We start from the raw sequence: 20,236 nt of genomic DNA, 5'->3' as shown, positions 1-20,236 counted from the left end.
CATCAGTTCCAAAATGTAGTTTAAATTGCTCTGATTTCAAGTTTCCCCGCCTCAAAAAAGATTAGAAAGAAATCTTCTGAGACATGCTAATTTCTTTGTCACGATAAATTATCCATTCTCTCATTCCTTCCATGGTTCTTTGTTTTCACAGAATAAACGTAATTTTGAAGAAATATTCCTCCTTCCTCTGGCTTTCTAGAATACATCATAATTCCTGAAAATTCTTAAAGTCAGCGTTTTTATTTTACTTTCTTTCAGTTTCACACTCTCTCAACGAAAATTGAACCTGATAACTGTATTTAAGTGCTATTCAGTTTTGGATAAAATCTTTTCTGAAGTAGTTCTTGCTATTTCCTGTTGTGTTATACATTTATAACCGGAGTTTGAGATTCCGGGCTCTATGGGTATGTCTGTAGAACATTTTGGAGTGATCCTCCAAGTCCTGGTGGACAAAAAATGGGCTTGAAGAGTTTGCCTTAGCATTCTAAAAATAGATGTGTAGCCAGCCCCTTGAAGTTGTAGTGTGAACCTTCCCAAGCCTCTTCTTTAGTGGGACTTCAGAGTACTCGATTGGAGTTCTGTGTGTGCAATTAACTAAGGGGAGCATCACACAATGACCATTAATGTGTTAACGTTTCCATTGCCATTTCTGCAGTAATATTCTTTGGCTTGGTTTCTCCTCATCCTGTTTTTTCTTCCTCAAGCTGAATTCACAATATGCAAGATTGAATTTTTTCATTAATTTTCCATACTTTGCTTTAATATGTGGTTTCTTGTTTTTCCTATTTGCTAGCTTGCATTCATACATTTATTCATTCATCCACCCATCTGTCAATCAGATGTCACTTAGGTTCAGTTAGCTAAACTCAAAAGTGAAATGAGTTATGTAGTCTGCTCTCAGTCTACTACCTACTGGACATATTTTTACATTAGCAAACAGTACCATACGTACTAGAGAAATCTGGTACGAAAAGAGAAGATGTGTTGTACATCAAATGTGTTACTAGAGCTGTATATGGAAAACTTAATACAGACCCTGACCTAACTATTGCTGTTGGCCTCTGATTTTCACAAGTACAAAAAAGACAAAAACACATTCCCCACCTGACCTCTGTGCAACATAAACCTCTGTTGTGTTTACATTTAAGGCAATATGAGCAGTGCATCATTTGAAGGTAGTTGGGTTATTAGAGCTGGCATGTGGAGATATAACAGCTGCCCGAGAGTTGACTAGTGGATTGGACATCACCCAAGCACAGGGGGAACAGTGTTCTGTTCATGACAATGCAGGAATTGGGCACCTGGGTTGTATTTTATACATTTTAAGAAATAATATTTGTAAGATACTTTAAAGTTGGAAAGTGCTTCTGGTATATAAATGCTAAGAGTTATCATATGTTTGCTCAGAGAGAACAGCTTGTCAATGTGTAAATAGCATATATTTTACAGGCCATCCATTCCTAGAAAAAAACTGGTTTAATAAATAATGTTCATATTGGATTAATTTTACATTGTAATTAATCTCTCACATTATTCTTCAGCTATACACAGATCATCATGTCCATATTTCAAATGTACCACATTAAGCAGTGTAGCTGCCCTATATTTTTCGATTGAAATGTTATGAAAAACAGAGACTTTTTTCCAAATTAGTAATTTTTGTGAGGTTTTTTTATTTTAGAAAATTTGTGTGTTTTTTTCCTGAGAAATGTGAAAAGCAAAAAATGTGCCTTTTTCTCAGTGTATCTCAATGTGTGCCTTTTTCACAAAAACTCAATTTGAAATAGTTAATTCGAATTAAGCTAATTCAAAATAACGCTAATTCGAAATAACGAAATAACACTGAGTGGACCCTGAACCGAAGTTAAGGCTGGCCGGAACCAGTGCTGGCAGAGCATCAGGTTAGGACTTAGCGTGTGAGGCTGCTGCCTGAGGCTAACTGAGCTCCGTGCTTAAAGGGACTCTACCCACACCCCGGACAGACAGTTCTCAGGGTTCCCTGCTTGCTTGTCTGCCTTCATGAGGGACAGCAAAGCAGTCCTGTCTTGGAGTGCCCTAAGTGCTTGCACTCGGGACACCACAGCACTCGGCCACTTGGAGCCAGAGCTGCCCCATGGCATCTCGTGGGGTTGTTGCCATCAACCTGGCTGCACTTGCTGCAGGCTGCCATCCGCAGGGTCCATCGGGGGGTTGTCAGGATCCAGGAGGCCCTGCGGGAGAGCATCCACCCCGAGGATCCCTCAGAGCCTCCCCGGTCCTCCCCACCAGGGCTTGTGCCCCATTCCTCCCTCACGTCCTTCCACTTTCCCCTCCCTAGCCCCCCTTCCTGATGTCAAATAAAAGACACGCATGTTCAAAAATAGAAACTGGGTTTATTGAACAAAACTGAGGGAGGGGGATGAACCTCTGGGGAGACTGGGGAAAGGAGGCGGGAGATGGGAGGAGAGAGGGTGGGAGAGGAGAGGGAGGAAAACTGAGAGGAGGGAGCTGGAAGGGGGAAGCAAGGGGAGGAAGGGGGAGGGAAGGCTCAGGAGTGGGGGTCTCATTGAGCCACGTGTCTCCCAGCACAGCAGGTGCAGGGGCCTTGGCATCCCTGGGGAAATGGGGAGGAGGGTGTGGAGATTGAGGAGGAGGTTGAGGAGGGAGAGGCGGTAGGAGGAGAAGATGTGGGAGGAGGAACGGTAGCTGGGGGGGCAGCGGGCGCTGGAGCGGCATGAGGCAGCACGCTCTGCACCAGGGTCTGCAGATGGGTACAGATGGCACGACCCTGGCCAAGAAGCTCCCTCTGGAACTCCCATTCTTCCTGTGCCCGCTGCTCCATGATGTGCGTCAGGGCTCACAGGGCCCCCAGCTGCTGCTCTCGGTGCCCCTGCCATATTGTGGTTGTCCTGTGGAGCCCTCAGGTGTGGGAGCATGTCCCGGGTGGGGTGGGGTGCCCTGCACGTGCAGCTGGTGCGTCTGTGGAGAAAGAAGAGAAGTGGTCAGTTCTCCCTGGGGACACAGTGGGTGAAGCCCAGCCCCCTTCTGTGAGGTGAGGATGACCGTGCCCTGCACCGTCAGAGCCACTGTGCTTGCACAGAGGCCATGGTTGGAATGTCCGGCTATCCCCGGGAGTGGGAGCTGCCCCAAGACCGCACCCATGCCTCTGTGCTGTGTATAGTGTGGGTGAGGTGGGGGAGAGATATTAGAGGGGGTTTGTGTAGGGAGGGCGTCCAGCTGTGTCTCGCCCCAGGGGGACACAGGAGCATGTCAGGTCTCTTCACACATTAGGCCACAGCCCCTGTGTGACAGGCAGCTGGAGCCACCTGCACAGGGGTGGCACGGCACGTGCTCACACGTGCACAGTTTGCTGCGTGATCCCTGGGTAAGCAAGGCCCACGCTCCCTGGTCTCCCTCCCCACCCCACTCCCCCGAGAAGGGGACAGTGATGGCACTTACATGGTGTGGCCTCCCCAGATGACCCTGGTGACTCCGCTGCTGGAACAGCTCTGAGGTCCGGTCGGTGTGGCACCCTCTGTGGCAGCTCCTCCTCTGTGCCCTGGTCAGGGCCCTCTGGTCGCAGCTCGCTGCCCCCTGGGGTGGCATGGACCATCCCGCCACCCCGGATGCGGTCCAGTGCCTTGAAGTAGGGGCAGGTGTTTGCCCCTGCTAAGGAGCTGCCCCCAGTGGCCCTGACGTACCTCTGCCACAACTCTTTAATTTTCAGTTGCACCTGCTCCTGGGTGCGCCTGTGGCCTTTCTGGGTCATGGTGGCAGCTATGCAGCCATAGACGGCCTCATTCCTTCGTCTAGTGCAGAGATCATGGACATTGGGGGCCTGCCTCCAAGCCTCAATGAGGTCCATGATCTCTGCACTAGTCCAGGAGGGAGCGCGGCATCTACGACCCCTGGCTGGCTCCTGGGTCTTGGGGCACTGGGCGGGGGACAGCTGGCTGGCACTGGCTGCCCAGCTCATGGTGGGGCCACTGGGTCAGGGGCAGATACTGCTGGCAGGCCTGGATCTGGCACATGCAGTCTGGCCAGAGTCTACCCCTTTAAGGGCTCCGTGGCTTGGGGAGAGGAGAGGAATTTTCCTGGTTTGGCCCAGAGTAGCCACCAGGTGAAACAGGGAAGGGCTGGAGGCCAGCTAATTCGAATTAAGTATCTACACAGCACTTATTTCGAATTAGCTATTTTGAATTTGGCGTTACTCCTCGTAAAATGAGGTTTACCAAATTCGAATTAAGCGCGCCGCTATTTCAAATTAAATTCAAAATAGTGGTTTGCATGTATAGACGCTATTAAAGTTAATTCGAAATAACGGCTGTTATTTCGAATTAACTTTGCTGTGTAGACATACTCTTTTTCCTTCATCCACCTCCCTTTTGTCAGTAGCAGAAGGGAAAACGAAAAAAGTAAATCCAAAAAACTGAAAAAATAATACATGAAAATTTGATTAGCTCAGACCACTGCAGAAGTTATTTTTATTTGTTTGCAAAATCCAAACAAAAAGCCCCCGAACTTTTATTTGTCATCTATCTCTATTAGGGCATGATCTTTCCTGATTCAAATAAATGTCAGTTTTGCTATTGACTTCAACGGATGCAGGATCAGGCTCCTAAGCAGTATGTGGTCACTCTTAAGAGCATAATATTTCCAAAATTTTCCAGGAAACAGGTGTTCTTCATTAGAATGTGTCATTCCCTGATGAGTTATTGATATCTTCCTGAACAGCATTTTCAGTCTATAATTCACCTATACAATATAGAAGGTAAATGGAACCCCATATTAATGTAATGATTTTTTGCAGCCCAGGACCTATGTGCTGTGGAGAAACATGCCTGTGAACAGATCTGTGTGAACACACCTGGATCCTATGTCTGTCAGTGTTATGATGGCTATGAGCTTGATGAAGATGGAAAGAAGTGTATCAGTGAGTATGGCTTAGAAATTCCCTTGGCACACAAGCCAAAAAGACAGGAAGATGAGATTCTGATTTTTCAGGGCTGGTTTTTGTAGGGGAACGTTTGACACAAGCAACCTGATTTCTGCTGAACTCTTTCAGTACAAATAAATGAATAGAACAGCCACAAACCAAGCCTGGAAACTCTTCTTTCTCACACAGATTTTAGACACAGCATGTTGTATATAGATTGTTGTAAAGGTTTTTTCCCCCAGTGAATTCTGAAATAATAAAAAGGTGAAAAACTGCCCCAAATAATTTTACACAGCGTTATTCTGGTACAGGCAGTCCCCGGGTTACGTACAAGATAGGGACTGTAGGTTTGTTCTTAAGTTGAATCTGTATGTAAGTCAGAACTGGCGTCAGCCACTGCTGAAACTGATCAGTTTCAACCGCGGCTGAATCTGGACGCCAGTTCTGACTTACATACAGATTCAACTTAAGAAACCCAGGCATCCCCAAGTCAGCTGCTGCTGAAACTGATCAGCGGCTGATTCCAGGAAGCCTGGGGCAGAGCAACTCTGTCTCGGGCTTCCTGTAGTCAGCCACTGGTCAGTTTCAGCAGCGGCTGACTTGGGGACGCCTGGGGCAGAGCAGCTGGGGTGCTGCTGGGTTGCTCCAGTAGCGCGGCTCCTCGGCGCTACTGGAGCAACCCAGCAGCACCCCAGCTGCTCTGCCCCAGGTGTCCTGATTCAGCCGCTGCTGAAACTGACCAGCAGCGGCTGAATCAGGACGCCTGGGGCAGAGCAGCTGGGGTACTGCCGGGTTGGTCCGGAGCAACGCTGCGGGACCAACCCGGCAGCCCCCAGCTGCTCTACCCCAGGGGTAGGCAAGAAAAGCCTGGTCTGCTGGGGGGGGGCACTAGCTGCACCCCTCCCCAGCAGACCAGGGAGACGGGGGTGGCGGGACCGCCCAAGTCCTCCATGGCTTTGCTCCGTCTCCCTGGTCTGCTGACCTGGGAGATGCGGAGCAAAGCCGCAGAGCACACAGGCAGCGGGACAGTCCAGGCGCGCCACGGCTGTCCCACTGCTGGCATGCTCCGAGGCTTTGCTCCCCATCTCCCTGGTCTGCTGGTCGGGAGACGGGGAGCAGAGCCGCGGAGCACGCCCGCAGGGGGACAGCTCAAGCGTGCCCGGGCTGTCCCGCTGAGGGCGTGCTCCAAGGCTTTGCTCCCCGTCTCCCTGCAGACCAGGGAGACGGGGAGCAGCTTTTCTCGCCCCAGAGGATGGGGGCGGCAGACCGCGGCGCATCTGGGCATCCCGCTGCTCCTGTCCTCCGGGGCGAGAAAAGCCCCATTCGTAACTGCAGATCCGACGTAAGTCAGATCCACGTAACTCGGGGACTGCCTGTATTTCGAATCAAGTGCCTGATTTTCTATTCAGAATCCATGTAGTTCTCATCAATTGTATGGTACTATTTAGACTGGTAATATAACAAACAAAAGCATAGTCACTACTATGAAAATACCAGTTACTGCTAAAGGGTTGCTTTCTCTTCAAATAGAAGTAACATCCTGGGAAAATCTAGGAGAGGATGCACATTCCTTTTAATATCTGTTTCCATGCCATGGTTAGCTGAGAAGGCTTTCCTCATCTGTTTCCAAGGGGTGGCATTAAAAGATCACTATGTAATGATTTGTTGTGTGATTTTTGGATAGGGAATGGAGGGTGCTGTGGGCCCTTCTACCCCAAACCTCAAGCCTAAAGTAGGCAACCTTCGGACTTGTCTATACTGCCACTTTACTCTACTGTAACGTTCTCCTTATGCTTCGTGAAATGAGGTTTACAGGAGCGGTCGACAAAGGCATTCCCTGTCGACCGATCCGCGTCTTGACTGCCACGCTGTGCCGACGATCAGCTGAGCCGTCACAGAGCGGTGGCCATTTTTATTTTAATGAAGCCGGGGATATTTAAATCCCGGCTTCATTGACTGTTGGGTAGTCTAATTTACATGCCTCTGGCAACAGAGGCATGTAGTCTAGACATATCCTTAGTGTGCTACATCAGAGTCCTGCAGAGGGGACAGGAGACTTCTCTAATCTTTTGCCCTTGAGGCAGGGAGTCAAAATTTCATTAATCATTTACATATTACACTATTTATTAAGGTAACAAAGGACTGCTAGGATGTTTCCTAACATTAAATAATCTGTTCCAATCTTTGGGAATTGCAAAAAGTAAGTAGCCTAAATGACAAGAAAGTACAGTAAATGTAGATTTTTTTCTATAATTGTTGTATTCGGGAAGTAGTAACTAAGTTACTAATCTCTTTCTTTGAGAAGTTAACTGGGGGTTTTTTAGACAAAGGAAATGCAATAAATCTAATCTACATGATGTCAGTAGGGCATTTGACCCAGTTCCACATGAGAAATTATTAAACTGAAGAGGATGGTGATTAATATGAGAACTGAATGATGGATAAGGAACTAAGTAAAGGGGAGACTGCATCAGTTCATACTGAAAAATGAACGATTAGGCAGGAGGGAGGTTACTAGTGGAGTACCTCAGGGATCAGTCTTGGGACCAATATTATTTAACATTTTTATTATTGAAATTGGCACAAAAAGTGGTGTGTGGGAAGGTGCTAATAGAATTTGCAGATGACACAAAGTTGGGAGGTATTGCCAATAGGAAGGAGGAGTAGAATACCTTACTGGGTAATGTTGTAAATGTACTAATAAAAATAGGATGGAATTTAATGGTGCAAAGTGCCTTGAGGGACTAAGAATGAGAATTTTTGCTATAAATTTGGGAGTTATCAGTTGCGAGTGGCAGTGGAGGAGAAAGACCTGAGTATATTACAGGCAGTTCCCGGGTTACGTACAAGATAGGGACTCTAGGTTTGTTCTTAAGTTGAATTTGTATGAAAGTCGGAACTGGTACAATATTGTAGGGGAAACTCTAGCCAAACATTTCTCCAGAGCTCAGTTTTATTCTCCCATACCTCACTTCCCTCAGTCCTTTATTCTCAAGCTGAGGTGTCTGCTGAGAAAAGCCGCTCCGCGTCTCCCTGGTCTGCTGGGGGGGGGGGGGGGGGGGGGCGCTAGCTTCGCGTCTCCCTGGTCTGCTGGGGGGAAGCAGCTAGTGTGGGGTTGCCTCGCCCCGTTTGTAAGTAGGGATCCGATGTAAGTCGGATCCATGTAACCCGGGGACTGCCTGTAGTTGATCACAGAATGACTATGAGCTATCAGTGTGAAAAAGGCCAACCTGGTTCTGGGGATGCATCTGACAAGATATTTCCAGTAGAGTCAGGGAAGTGTTAGTACCATTATACAAGTCACTGGTGATACCTCATCTGGCTTGTGTTGAGCAAGGTGGGCCATAAACCAAAAAGTTTGAGAACTACTGCTCTGAGAGATAGTCTGGAGCTCTGCTGGTGAATATGGAACCATGTTAACAGGTTTCTACAGGCACCATTCCTAGAACCAGGTGACTGATTTCCAATACAGTATGCAATTCGGTCTGCAGCTTTAACATTTTTTCTGGTCCAAGCTGTCCATGAATAGACTGGTGGTGAAGGGGGGGGGGGGGGGGCTCAGTTTTGTTCAATGAACGTGGAGATGGCCAAATTTCACACTGCACTATTGGTGAAGTGCTGGTAGTGAAAGTTTCTTTGAGTATCAATATTTAAGCATCTAACTGGTCACCTACATTAGATGGTATAGTTTCTGTTCCTTAACTAGATAATGTAAACCTTCCTTAATAGGAAGAGAGGCTGGAAACGGTGAACCAGAGCCAATGGGCAAGGCTTCATGGCTGCAGAGCTATTAGATACCAAAGCGGCCTGTTAGCAGCTTTCTCAAACTAGGCCTGCAGCCCACTTTGAGAAACACTGTCATAGAGAAAGACATAATTAGAACCAATGGCTGGAAGCTGAAGCCCGACAAACTCAAGTTAAAAAAACATACTTTTTGAGCAGTGAGGGTGATTTACCCTGGGACCAAACTACCAAAGGAAGTAGTGGATTCTAGATCTCTTGATGTCTTTGCATCAAAACTGGAGGCCTTGCCAGAGAATATGTTTCAGTCAAGCAAATTATTGGGTTCAACCCAGGGGGTAACTGGATATAATTACTGTATGGCCTATTCTATGCAGGAGGCTACCTAGAAACAATCCAACTTCAGAGGACAAGAACTTAAAACATTACTTTAGTTTAGAACCTATGGAGAAGCATTGCTTATGTAGCATGAAAAAATTCTGATGCATTCATTGTGAAACAAGTAGATGAATGTCCACTGAAAACCAGATATGGATCTGATCCTAATCTGCATATGGATGAGAATGACTCCCATATGCTTTAAATCTTCAAAAGGCTTCAAATCCAGGGAAAAAAAACCAAAACAATGAGCTAAGCAGAATGCTGAGGCAAGTAAACATTCCCATATTTAAATCACGAGGCCAAGAGTCATTGAAACATTTCAGAGGAGTAAGCACACAGCTGATGCATCTGCACCCCAATCTTCTGCCCCAGGTCACAACCCAACTTCCTGCACTCTGACCCCAAGTCACAGCCCACTCTTGCTGGTGGCCCCTCCAACAAGTTTTCCTAAAATACTTAATTAACTTTAGGAAAAACAAATAAATATGCACATATGCATGTCCAAAATGATTGCGTGTCCAAAATTATTGTAATTTATTTACACAATGGTTTTTTTAAACTCAATCAAAATAATGAACAGTTGTCTCTATTCATAATGGACCTAAACAGAATAGAAACACACATAAGGTACATTGCATGTTCTTGTCTTTTCTTGTTGTTGTTTCTTCTGCTTTTTTGGTTGCTTTTTTGTTTTAGACTTGCAAGCTAGTAAATCTGCTGTGAAAGGTGGAGTCTGTATGTTTGTTAATATTTGCACAGAAGCTGACTTGTGAGCAAGGTAGGAGTCCGTGAAAAGTGATAGGAACAAATACACTACTCCTCACAGCAAATACCACTTTTCACAGCAGATTTACTCAGACCCTGCAAGTTGGAGGACAAATTAAGCCCTGGATGGAGAGATATGTAGGAGGCAGAAACGGCAATGGATGGGAGGCCGGGGTAGAAGGCAGGGGCAGTGAATGGGATGCCAGGGGAGGGGGCTAAGGGCAATGGATGGGAGCCTGGGGAGGCAGCAAGGCCAGCAGTTATGTGGGCAAGCCCAGGGCCAGTGCCTGAAGCCTAGAGTCCAGACTGAAGCGCTGTAGCCAGTGACCAGAACCTGCTGCCCTATGGCCAGAGCCTGCCACCCACAACTCCAAGACTGATACCAGAAGCCCAAGCCCCACCAGCTCCAGGAAGGGAGGGAAGGGCTGTAACAAGGGTGGGCCAAGCAGGGCACTCACCCCGGGTGCATCATAATCAGGGATGCAAAGATGCAGAAAGTAAAAACAATAAGCTGCAAAAGTAAAGAGCGTGACACGTAGCAACCTAAAGAGAGGGGTGCATAATTAATATTTTGCCCCAGGCACAAAAATATCTAGTTACAGTACTGAGGGGGGGAAATCACCAGCTGCTCCTCCAGCATTTCTGTCTCCAGAAGGGAGCAGGGCCCAACCTCTGCTGGGAACCCTGGGGAGGGGCCATTAGTTACCACCCCCATCACTATTCAGAAGGCTGTGGCCATCAGAAAAATCCCCTGGTGGTCGCATTTGAGAAACGTTGTCCTAGAGTGTGGTTGATTTGCATATGAACAATATTACAACAATGTAACAATGTTTGCCTCTAAGAGCAATTGGCAAGAGAGCACTTCAGCCACATACGGTCTGTCACCATGGCTTGTCTTCACTAGTGAAACTGGCAAGCTAGCTATTGTTGCCAGCCCTCCCAGGCTGGCTGGGGTCTACAGGAATTTGCATTGATCTCCCAGTGACTGTTGAAAGCAGTCTGGGAGATTTTAACAGGTTCAGTACAACTAATGAGATTACATCATGTTGGGGGGTGGTGAAAACTACAAGAATGGCGTTAGTCAACGTTGGCAATCTTACGCCTCACATTTCTGTGTGAAGTTGGGCATGTTGCTGTCCTGAGCAGAAAGAAGAACTTAAATCAGACAAGTGGGAATAGTGTGAGCCAAGCAATGTGGTGTGGAAAGAACACTTTGTGATCGGTCTGTGTTTAACAGTTGTAAGAATTAATGTATATGAAGATTCTGCTCAGGTTGCAGGGAATTAAAGTTTTATTTGCATTTGACTCCTTAAGCCCTTTTCTTTAAACCTCTTATTTACCTGTGTAAAGTCTTATTTTAACAATTGCGGGGGTTAGCCTTTTTGTAAATAGTTGGTATAACTCTTATTTTTCTGTCAAACAAAGGGCAGTGTGTGTAATAAACTATCCAGGCCAGAGCCTGGCCTCTGCTACAGCAGCTTTGCAAATGGGAATCTTGGGATGACACAGAGTTAGTGAAGCTGATGTTCCAGTCCCCAGCACAGGGTATGTGTTCCTCCCTTGCACTTGGGGTTCCTGGCTTCTGGCTCAGCTCCTTGAGGTCATATGCAATTGGGGGTAAGTTTAAGTACGTAATCTGGATCTGGCCCAACCCCAGTTGTTCCAGGATTGGGAGCAGAGGGACAGAAGATGACATTAGAGTAGAACCACTATGGCCTCTCTCCAGTGTATGCTAAAGGCATCTTCTATAGTGTGTAGGATTAAGCTCTGTTTCAAGAACTGAGATGGCTTGATGAAGAGTTGCAAAAGTTGCAGGTAGCCATTGAAACAAGAGGGCTGGTGACAATATTTGGTAGGGGAACTAATCTGAGAATCAGATTCAAATCTCAGTTACTCTTGTCTAAATCATTTGCATCAATGGCAGTACCCTGGTTAAACATGAAGTAACCCAGGATAGTATCTGCTGTGTCCCTTCTCTAATCAATATAAACAAGTGGGATTGGATGGGATCTCACACTGAGTCTTGCCATAAAGTCACACATTTGATCAACCATTTAAATGTAACCTGTCTGATAGAAAGGAGCCAGCCCCTAGCCATCACTCATTGTACTAACATTCTTAAACTACAGATGTTTCAAGGCAGAGATCATGCCCGTTCAGTATTTGTGCAGCCCTTAACAATGATCAGGACCCTTAGTTACTGCAATAAAAATACTTAATCGTATTTGTATTTGAATTGGTTTGTCTTAATTCTGTGTACCCTTCCCATTTTCTTTTCCAGTTGTAGACCTTTGTGCTTTGGATAACCAAGGCTGTGAACATGAGTGTGTAAGTACGGATGACTCCTACTACTGTCGATGCCATCAAGGATTTATTCTAAATTCAGACAGAAGAACTTGCAGAAGTAAGTTGTAGGGTATTTTAAGCGCTATGATAAATTTGCTCTCCTATTACTGCCTAAGGGTACGTCTAGACTACCGCGTTTTGTCGACGGAAGTTTTGTCGACAGATACTGTCGACAAAACTTCCGTCGACAAAGAGCGTCCAGACACATTGAGTTCTGTCGACAAAGCAAGCTGCTTTGTCGACAGAACTCCGTAGTCTGGACGCAATGTTACAGGCAATAACACCTTCTGTCGACAGAGTTCTGTCGACAGAAGGTGTTATGCCTCGTAAAATGAGGTTTACCAGCATCGACAAAACTGCTGAGTTCTGTCGACGTTATGTCGACAGAACTCAGCGGTAGTGTAGACGCTGGTATAGTTTTGTCGACAAAAGTCCACTTTTGTCGACAAAACTAGGTAGTCTAGACACACCTTAAGTTCCAGTGGTGATTCTTCCACTGCCCTTCCGGAAGATGCTGAGGACAAGTAGAATGTCAGGCATGGACTAGCTCCTGGAGCCATAAGTAATAAAAGCAGTGCAAGTTTCCTCCTCCTTTGGGGACAGGGAGTTCTTAACATATGGCCATGCTTCTCCTTAGGTAGTAAAATCAAAAGCCTTTATGTTGCATGATCCCTTTGGATTTCCGGAGTCTTTTATTTTTAATGCCCTCCTTCCTTGTGCAAAAGATCAGAAAAATATCTTAATTTATACAACACAATTCCTAATTTTTCTTTGTTTATAAAACAGCTTTGATCATTAACTGTGAAATGCCCTATATGGAGGCACTGTTAAGGTTGCATAGATAAGCATGCCACATTCAGGAAATGTAAATGGAAAGGTATATTGTACATTAGCTGTGGTGATTTCTATATATGGATTATGATAAAGAAACTTAATTGCTGTGGGTGTGAGTAGCTGCAACTCTTAATTTTTGTGAAGTTGCACTGCTTACACTAGTGTGAACAAATACTGTGGTTTATCAAATAATGCAGTGCAATATGACTGTGTTTTATGCAATCCTAGATACACATGTATGCCTGTGATTGTAATAAAAGTCTGTACTATAATGAAATGCTATTAGTCACAATAGAGTTAATGCCAGTTGATGTAATTGGCAATTTTGCAGGCCCTTGATAGCGTTGGCAGGCACCAGTCAGATGCAAGTCTATTAGCATTACATGCAGTGTGCATATTCCCAGGCCATACCAGTATGTGTACATACAGGGCTGGACTGAGCCATTCCGGCGCCCCGGGCAGACAGTTTAATTGAGCCCCAGGTTGGGGGAGGGTGCATGTGCAGCCCCGCCGCTGACCAGCGCGTGGGTGAGGGCGCGGAGCTGGTGTGCAGCTCGGGGCCGCCCAGGGCTGGCTGAGCCTGGCCGTGCAGGGCCCCACAGCCGTGCGGGGAAGGGCGCTGCTGGTTGGCGCTGCGGAGGTTAACGCGGCCCTCCCGCCCCGAGCGGCCGCTGCAGGGTGGCTGCTGGGAGCTGCTGCAGCCCATGATCCGGGAGCCAGGCACGCGGTGCCAAATGGCAGCTATAAGGGGTGCTGCATGCCCCTTACAGCTGCCATCAGGCACCCCCCATAGGTTGGCGCCCCGGGCAGCTGCCCAGCTAGCCCATGCCTTAATCCAGCCCTGTGTACATATCCACATAAGCATGGAGTTTACAGTATTCTTAGTATAGCATAACTGCTTCCCACTGCTTGGGCAGCAATTCAGATTCATTGTTGTTCCCTCAAAATTGTCAGGATTTTTAGGTGATTTTTTTTTAAACTGATCATGCACATCTTAAAACAAGTTAATATTTATGTCAGCTGTTAACAGTGTAAGACTTACATCAGTTGTAAGCACTTTAAAGCAGGGCTACTTAATGCGGCCTGAGGTGTGGTTTGGGTTTACACGGGGCTCAACATGCGGCCAACAGGTGGGATCCTTTGAACATGGCCTCAACTGGGAACATGCTCCATAATGGAGAGTCAATGTAATGGTCTTCTGTTGATATGCATTTTAGTAGTTCAATTCCTGGACTGTCATTGCTCATTAAAAATGCTCTTATGGATGGAAATCGGGTGAATATTGCATTTTATTAATATCAGCAGAAGTGACTTAAATGGGGCCTGTGTGTTGCGTGATCTTGCCTTAATCTTTGTATTCATGCCCATCAGTGTGAAAGAAGCTATTTCCATATCTTTGCATGTATATGCAGCCACACTTAAGTTGTGGCCCTTGGCATGTGCTGTGAGTATCATTATGGCCCCTGGGGCTTCCAAAGTTCAGAGCCCTGCTTTAAAGAGATCTAAACCTCTGGAGCATTTTAACTTGTTTAACATGCTTTAAATACTTTAAAACATCTTAAAGTGCAAAAAAAATCCCAAAATTATAAATTGGAGAAAACAGGTTGTGTAGATGTAACGGGGCAGGAGATGCTGAATAAGAAGCAGCAGCCAAACAAGAATGGGCTGGAGCGAGGATAGCATTGGTTAAGATCAGCACAGGTCAGAATGCCTTTGCTGAATGTAAACATAAAATAACTTATCAAACCACTTCTCTGAAAACTGGACTTCTTTTGCGTCTTTCAAAGCAAATCAAGAATGAAGAAAATAGACTGCAAATTGCTTTAAAATCAGCGAATTGTTCATATTAGACTAAACTGATTCAGAGCAAGGGTGTGTCAAAAATCCCGTGATCTAAATCACACTGGCTATGGGTCAGTGTGAGCAACGCACAAGAAAAAACTTTTAATGACTCATTTTAAATGTTCAAAGTTTAAATGCCTAACATTATTTTCTACAAATTTGGATTGATGGGTAAGTCTCATTGGGTATGTCTACACTACCCTCCTAGTTCGAACTAGGAGGGTAATGTAGGCATACCGCACTTGCAAATGAAGCCCGGGATTTGAATTTCCCGGGCTTCATTTGCATAAGCGGGGAGCCGCCATTTTTAAAACCCCACCGGTTCGAACCCCGTGCAGCGCGGCTACACGGGGCTCGAACTAGGTAGTTCGGACTAGGATTCCTATTCCGAACTACCTAGTTTCACGAGGTGTACCGGTAGTTCGGAATAGGAATCCTAGTCCGAACTACCTAGTTCGAGCCCCGTGTAGCCGCGCTGCACGGGGTTCGAACCAGCGGGGTTTTAAAAATGGCAGCTCCCCGCTTATGCAAATGAAGCCCAGGAAATTCAAATCCCGGGCTTCATTTGCAAGTGCGGTATGCCTACATTACCCTCCTAGTTCAAACTAGCGGGGTAGTGTAGACATACCCAATGAGAGCTAAAAAACAAGACAAGATTCTACTCATTCTAGGAAAGATGGAGCCAAAATGGTCAAGCTAGCTAGTTTGCTTTATTTATTTATGCTTTGATTAAGGCTGCCAACTTTCTAATTGCTCAAAATCAAACATCCCTATCCCTTCCCTGAGCCCCCCCCCCCCACCTCCACCCAACCCCTTCTCCGAAGCTCCATCCCCTACTCACTCTATCCCATCTCCCTCTGTCACTTGCTCTCCCCACACCCTCACTCACTCACTTATTTTCACTGGTCTGGAGCAGGGGGTTGGAGTGCAGAAGTGGGTGAGGGCATCAGCTGGGGATGCAGGCTCATGGCTGGGATCAGAGCAGAAGGGTGTGAGGTGCAGAAAGAGACTCTGGCCTTGGACTAAGAGGTTCAGAGTGTGGGAGGGGAGTTTGGGCTGGGGCAGAGGACTGGGGGTGGGGGTGGGAGAGGTTTTGTGGTGCTGGCTCTGGGCAGCACTCAATTCAGGAGGCTTCTGCAAGCAGCAGTATGTCCCTCAGCTCATAGGCAGAGCCTGGGCCAGATGGCTCTGCACTTTGCCTCTGCCTAGGGTGACCACATTTCCCTATGCCAAATACAGGACACCTGGTAAAATTACTGGTATTCAAGCAAGCTCAACGGCAGTCAGTCGGAACGGTGCAGGACAAATGTTCAAATTCACATCCAGTTGACTGAGGCTTGTTGCACATTACTCTTTCCCTGGGTGCCAGCCTAGCCAGAATCAGTGGGGGAAGGAAGGAGCCTGCCAGCTAGGCTGTTAGGGAGCTGAATGATCCAGCCAGTGGCTGGTTCTTCACACAGTGCTGGGAGTGGGGTGCACCCCGCTGAGGAGGGATCTGAAGGAGCAGTGGGACAGGGAAATGAATGGGCACAGCAGGCAGAGGAGAAGCGTGTAAGGGGCTGTTGAAAGGCAGCAGAAGTGACACACAAACCAGCCACTGCCAGCCCACACTCACCAGCCACCACTGCAAGCAGCCAGTGCTGGCTGGAAATGGAGGGGGGTGGGGGCTTACTGGCTGAGAGTGGGCCTGCGGCACTGACAGACCAGCAAGGGGAGCAGCTGGTCCCACACACTGAAGCTTTGCCTGACCACCAGCGTTGCACACTCACCCCCAATGTCAGCCACTGGACACACACCCCAACTCACTCACCACTGGTGGATGGGCAGCTGGGGAACAAAGATCCAGCCAGCAGTAGGATCCACCAGTATGATGGGAGGAGAGAGACAGGAAATATGGGACAATTGACCTGTTTTTTTTTTTTAAGTAGAGGCACCAGAAGGAAGGCTTAAATACGGGACTGTCTCCTTAAAAACAGGATATCTGGTCACCCTACCTCCTCCCTCAGGCACCACCCCCGCAGCTCCCATTGGCTACGGTTCCAGGGCAATGCAAGCTGCAGACCTGGTGCTTGGGGCAGGGTGGGGCAGCACACGGAGCCCCTGTGGCCATTCCTCTGCCTAGGAGATGAGGTAGAGACATGTCGCCACTTCTGCGGAGCCTGATGGGAAACCTGCTATCCCTGCACCGACCAGACTTAACCACTCAGTCAGCAGTGCTGACTGGAACCACCAGGGTCCCTTTTTGACCGGGCATTGAAAACTGGACACCTGGCAACCCTAGCCAAGTGCAGGACTAGATAGAGATAAGTACTGTAGGCCCAGGCCTTGAGCTTTAACTCCTAGAGTCATTTGATTACATCATACATTTGGGTTTCATTTACAAAAATAAAAAAGTAAGCTTCTAGCCCCTTATGCTTACAAAGAAATGCCTGAAAATAGAAATGTTACCAAGACAGCATGGAACAAAAGCACGGAGAGGTGTGAACTACCCACCACCTCATAGTTCACTACAAGACACATTGCTCTTGGAGTTTGCCATTGGTAGCCCATCCTCCCAAGCAGGTGCACTGTGGTACACCCTGGCTGTTGGAATACTTATTAGTGCCTTCCTGCCATTGTCCTTGTTGCTGATTCTGCTCCTTCATAGGGAAGGGGAGCCCCTCTTGTTACATATAAAAAAGACAGTCTCTGCACTATCAAGTTTTTCTAGATAATCTTTCATTCATCTCTAAGGGTCAGATTTGTAAAGGTATATGGGCACCTACAGATGCGGATGGGCACCTATGTCTTTAGGAGCCTAAGCAACAATTGGGCAGAATTTTTTTTCCAAACATTTCTCCATCTGAAAATACTGATCTGTCAAAATCAAAACTTTTAATGGAAACAAATTGGTTGTGATGGAATGTTCCTTGGGAATGTTTCTCAGGTCCAAGATGGAATTTCTGATGAGAGGAACCAGAACAGCCATTCCAGTGATTATCACATTCAGCCCGAAAGTGGAAGAGTTCCAAAAGGAGAGATTAAGAGAAACTGATTCAGAGGAGTGAGTCAAACTGGGTATCTCCTACCTCTTAGGTGAGTGCCCAAACTATTGGCTGTTCTGCCCTAAGCAGGCCTCTGTGGGTTTTTTTTATGAAAAATTTGGAAGTCTCTCAGTTTTTTTTTTCCAGTGAAGAAAGAAAGCACACCACAAAACCTCAACATGTTTCACAAATTGGATTCATGTCTTCCAGGCATCCCTACCTTTAAAAATCTGACTCTAAGTAGCTAATGTCTGCCCTCCTATTTAGTTGTACCAGGAAGGAGGTGTTAGGGGTTAATTCTGACTGGTGTAAATCGGGAGTAACTCCACGGAGCTCAGTGGTGCTATTCTGATATAAAACCAGAGAGGCCCTTATGGTCAAATGCTCCTTCAAAGTAAAGTAAATTACAAACCTCTTGTTCACGTCACGCTGGTATAGGATCAGGCCCTAAGTGTTAGTCCTGGGGGAATTCTGCAGTTGTTGCAGAATTCCCCACAGAGTGAAGTGTGCGTCGATCCCACTAATTACTGCACAGTGAGCTTTCTTTTCAAACATACTTTATACATTGGTTATAGCGGTTGCCTATAAATTCTGATCAAGAGCAACTTATATGAGGGAACTGCAAAGCAAACCCGCGTTGTTCTGACTGACTTTGACAGTGACATAATGCTCTGATGTGGTGCAAGGTACCCAGTAGCATATGAATACTGCATATTTCTTCTTATAAATCATATCTAATTTGCACACAGTAAAATAGTATAACCAGGGCATTTGTTAAAAAACAAATAATACATTTTCAATGTGATCAATGGGTATTTAGCTGCAGAAATCTCAAACGTATTAGCACTCATTTCTGTACATCCTCCCATTGAAAACTTATGCCGCAAAGATTCACTAAAAATATGTATGATTTATTACTGTCTGTGTGAAAATGGAACATTCTGTTTTCACAGCTTGAGACAGTATGGCAAAGTGTCAGGAGCATATCCAGAAAGCGAGATGCTCATTGAGGTAATTGTTTTTAATTTAATTTATTTGTCTGTGTTCCTCTTTTCTATACACATTTTTTTCAGGACCAGATTATTGTGCTTTGCAGAACCATGGATGTCAACAGGAGTGTGTAAATACAGATGATTCCTATTTTTGTCAGTGCCGACAAGGATTTACTCTTAATCCAGATAAGAGAACTTGCAAAAGTAAGTTTAAGTTGTCCTATAGCAGGGGTGGCCAACCTGTGACTCTTGAGCTGCATGCGGCTCTTTGCTCAGAGAAATGCAGCTCTTATGAATACATAGTAAGGATGTTAAGGATTAGTCGACTAGTTGCTTCACCCTCCCCCCTTGCTGCCTTTATCAGATAGAGGGAGCAAAGGGAGGAGAAGAAGGGGTACTTCAAAGCAGCAGCACCGCCCGGGGTCTGGGCTCTATGCAGTGCTGCTGCTTTGAAACACCATGGCAGTGTTTCAAAGGGGCAATGCCACACAGCTGATCCAGGGCTCCATGAGGTACTGCTTGTTTTGAAATGATGCCGCATTGTTTCAAAGCAGCAGTGCCGTGGAGCCTGGGGTCAGCTGGAAAGTCCCCTGCTGACCCCGGGTTCTGCGGAAATGCCGCATGGAGCCCGAGTCCCCAGCTGATCCCAGGTTCCGTGGAAATGCCTCATGGAGCCTGGGGTCAGCTAGGGAATCCCCAGCTGAGCCCAACTCCACGTGGCATTTCAAAATGGCAGTGCTGCATGGAGCCCAGGGTCAGCGGAGGACTCTGAGTCCCCCGCTGACCGCAGGCTCCATGCGGGCACTTCTGCTTTGAAATGCACAAGAGCCTCCAGGGGTTCTTGTACATTTCAAAGCAGAAGCACCCATGTGGAGCCTGAAGTCAGTGGGATTTCCCACTGGCCCCGGGCTGCACACGGAGTTCCAGCTTTGAAATACACAAATAGCCCCCACTGGGGTTCTTGTACATTTCAAAGGAGGAATGCAGAAGTGCCATTCGTCTAGTAAATTAATTGGTATTTCACATCCTTAGTACACACAGAATTTCACATTTTAGTAAATGGTCTGTTAATATTTGTCTTCTATTACTCTGTTATGTGTTTTATATTTACAGGCAGTCCCCGAGTTATGCGGATCCGACTTACGAACGGGGCTTTTCTCGCCCCGGAGGACGGGAGCAGCGGGACGCCCAGATGAGCCGTGGTCCCACCGCCCGCGTCCTCCGGGGCGAGAAAAGCTGCTCCCCATCTCCCTGGTCTGCTGGTCAGACCAGGGAGACAGGGAGCAAAGCCTCGGAGGTCGCCCGCAGCGCGTCTGGGCTGTCCCGCTGCAGGTGTCCTCCGCGGCTTTGCTCCACGTCTACCTGGTCTGCTGGGGGGGGGGGGGGGGGCGCAGCTA

General features: G+C 46.9%; 1 protein-coding gene across 6 annotated transcripts in view; it reads left to right on the top strand.

Annotated features, from left to right (window-relative positions):
• MATN2 (matrilin 2) overlaps positions 1–20,236 on the top strand; it is a 108,311-nt gene that overhangs the window by 36,596 nt on the left and 51,479 nt on the right. For all 6 annotated transcript variants that reach the window (XM_075920331.1, XM_075920332.1, XM_075920328.1 and 3 more), the window contains 3 exons: positions 4,790–4,912; positions 12,084–12,206; positions 18,921–19,043. In XM_075920331.1, coding sequence (XP_075776446.1) covers positions 4,790–4,912; positions 12,084–12,206; positions 18,921–19,043 — 369 coding nt within the window. The remainder of the gene's footprint in view (positions 1–4,789; positions 4,913–12,083; positions 12,207–18,920; positions 19,044–20,236) is intronic.

Source organism: Pelodiscus sinensis, chromosome 2, assembly GCF_049634645.1.
Source record: "Pelodiscus sinensis isolate JC-2024 chromosome 2, ASM4963464v1, whole genome shotgun sequence".
NCBI lineage: Eukaryota > Metazoa > Chordata > Testudines > Trionychidae > Pelodiscus > Pelodiscus sinensis.
This window is presented reverse-complemented; position numbering and strand designations above follow the sequence as displayed.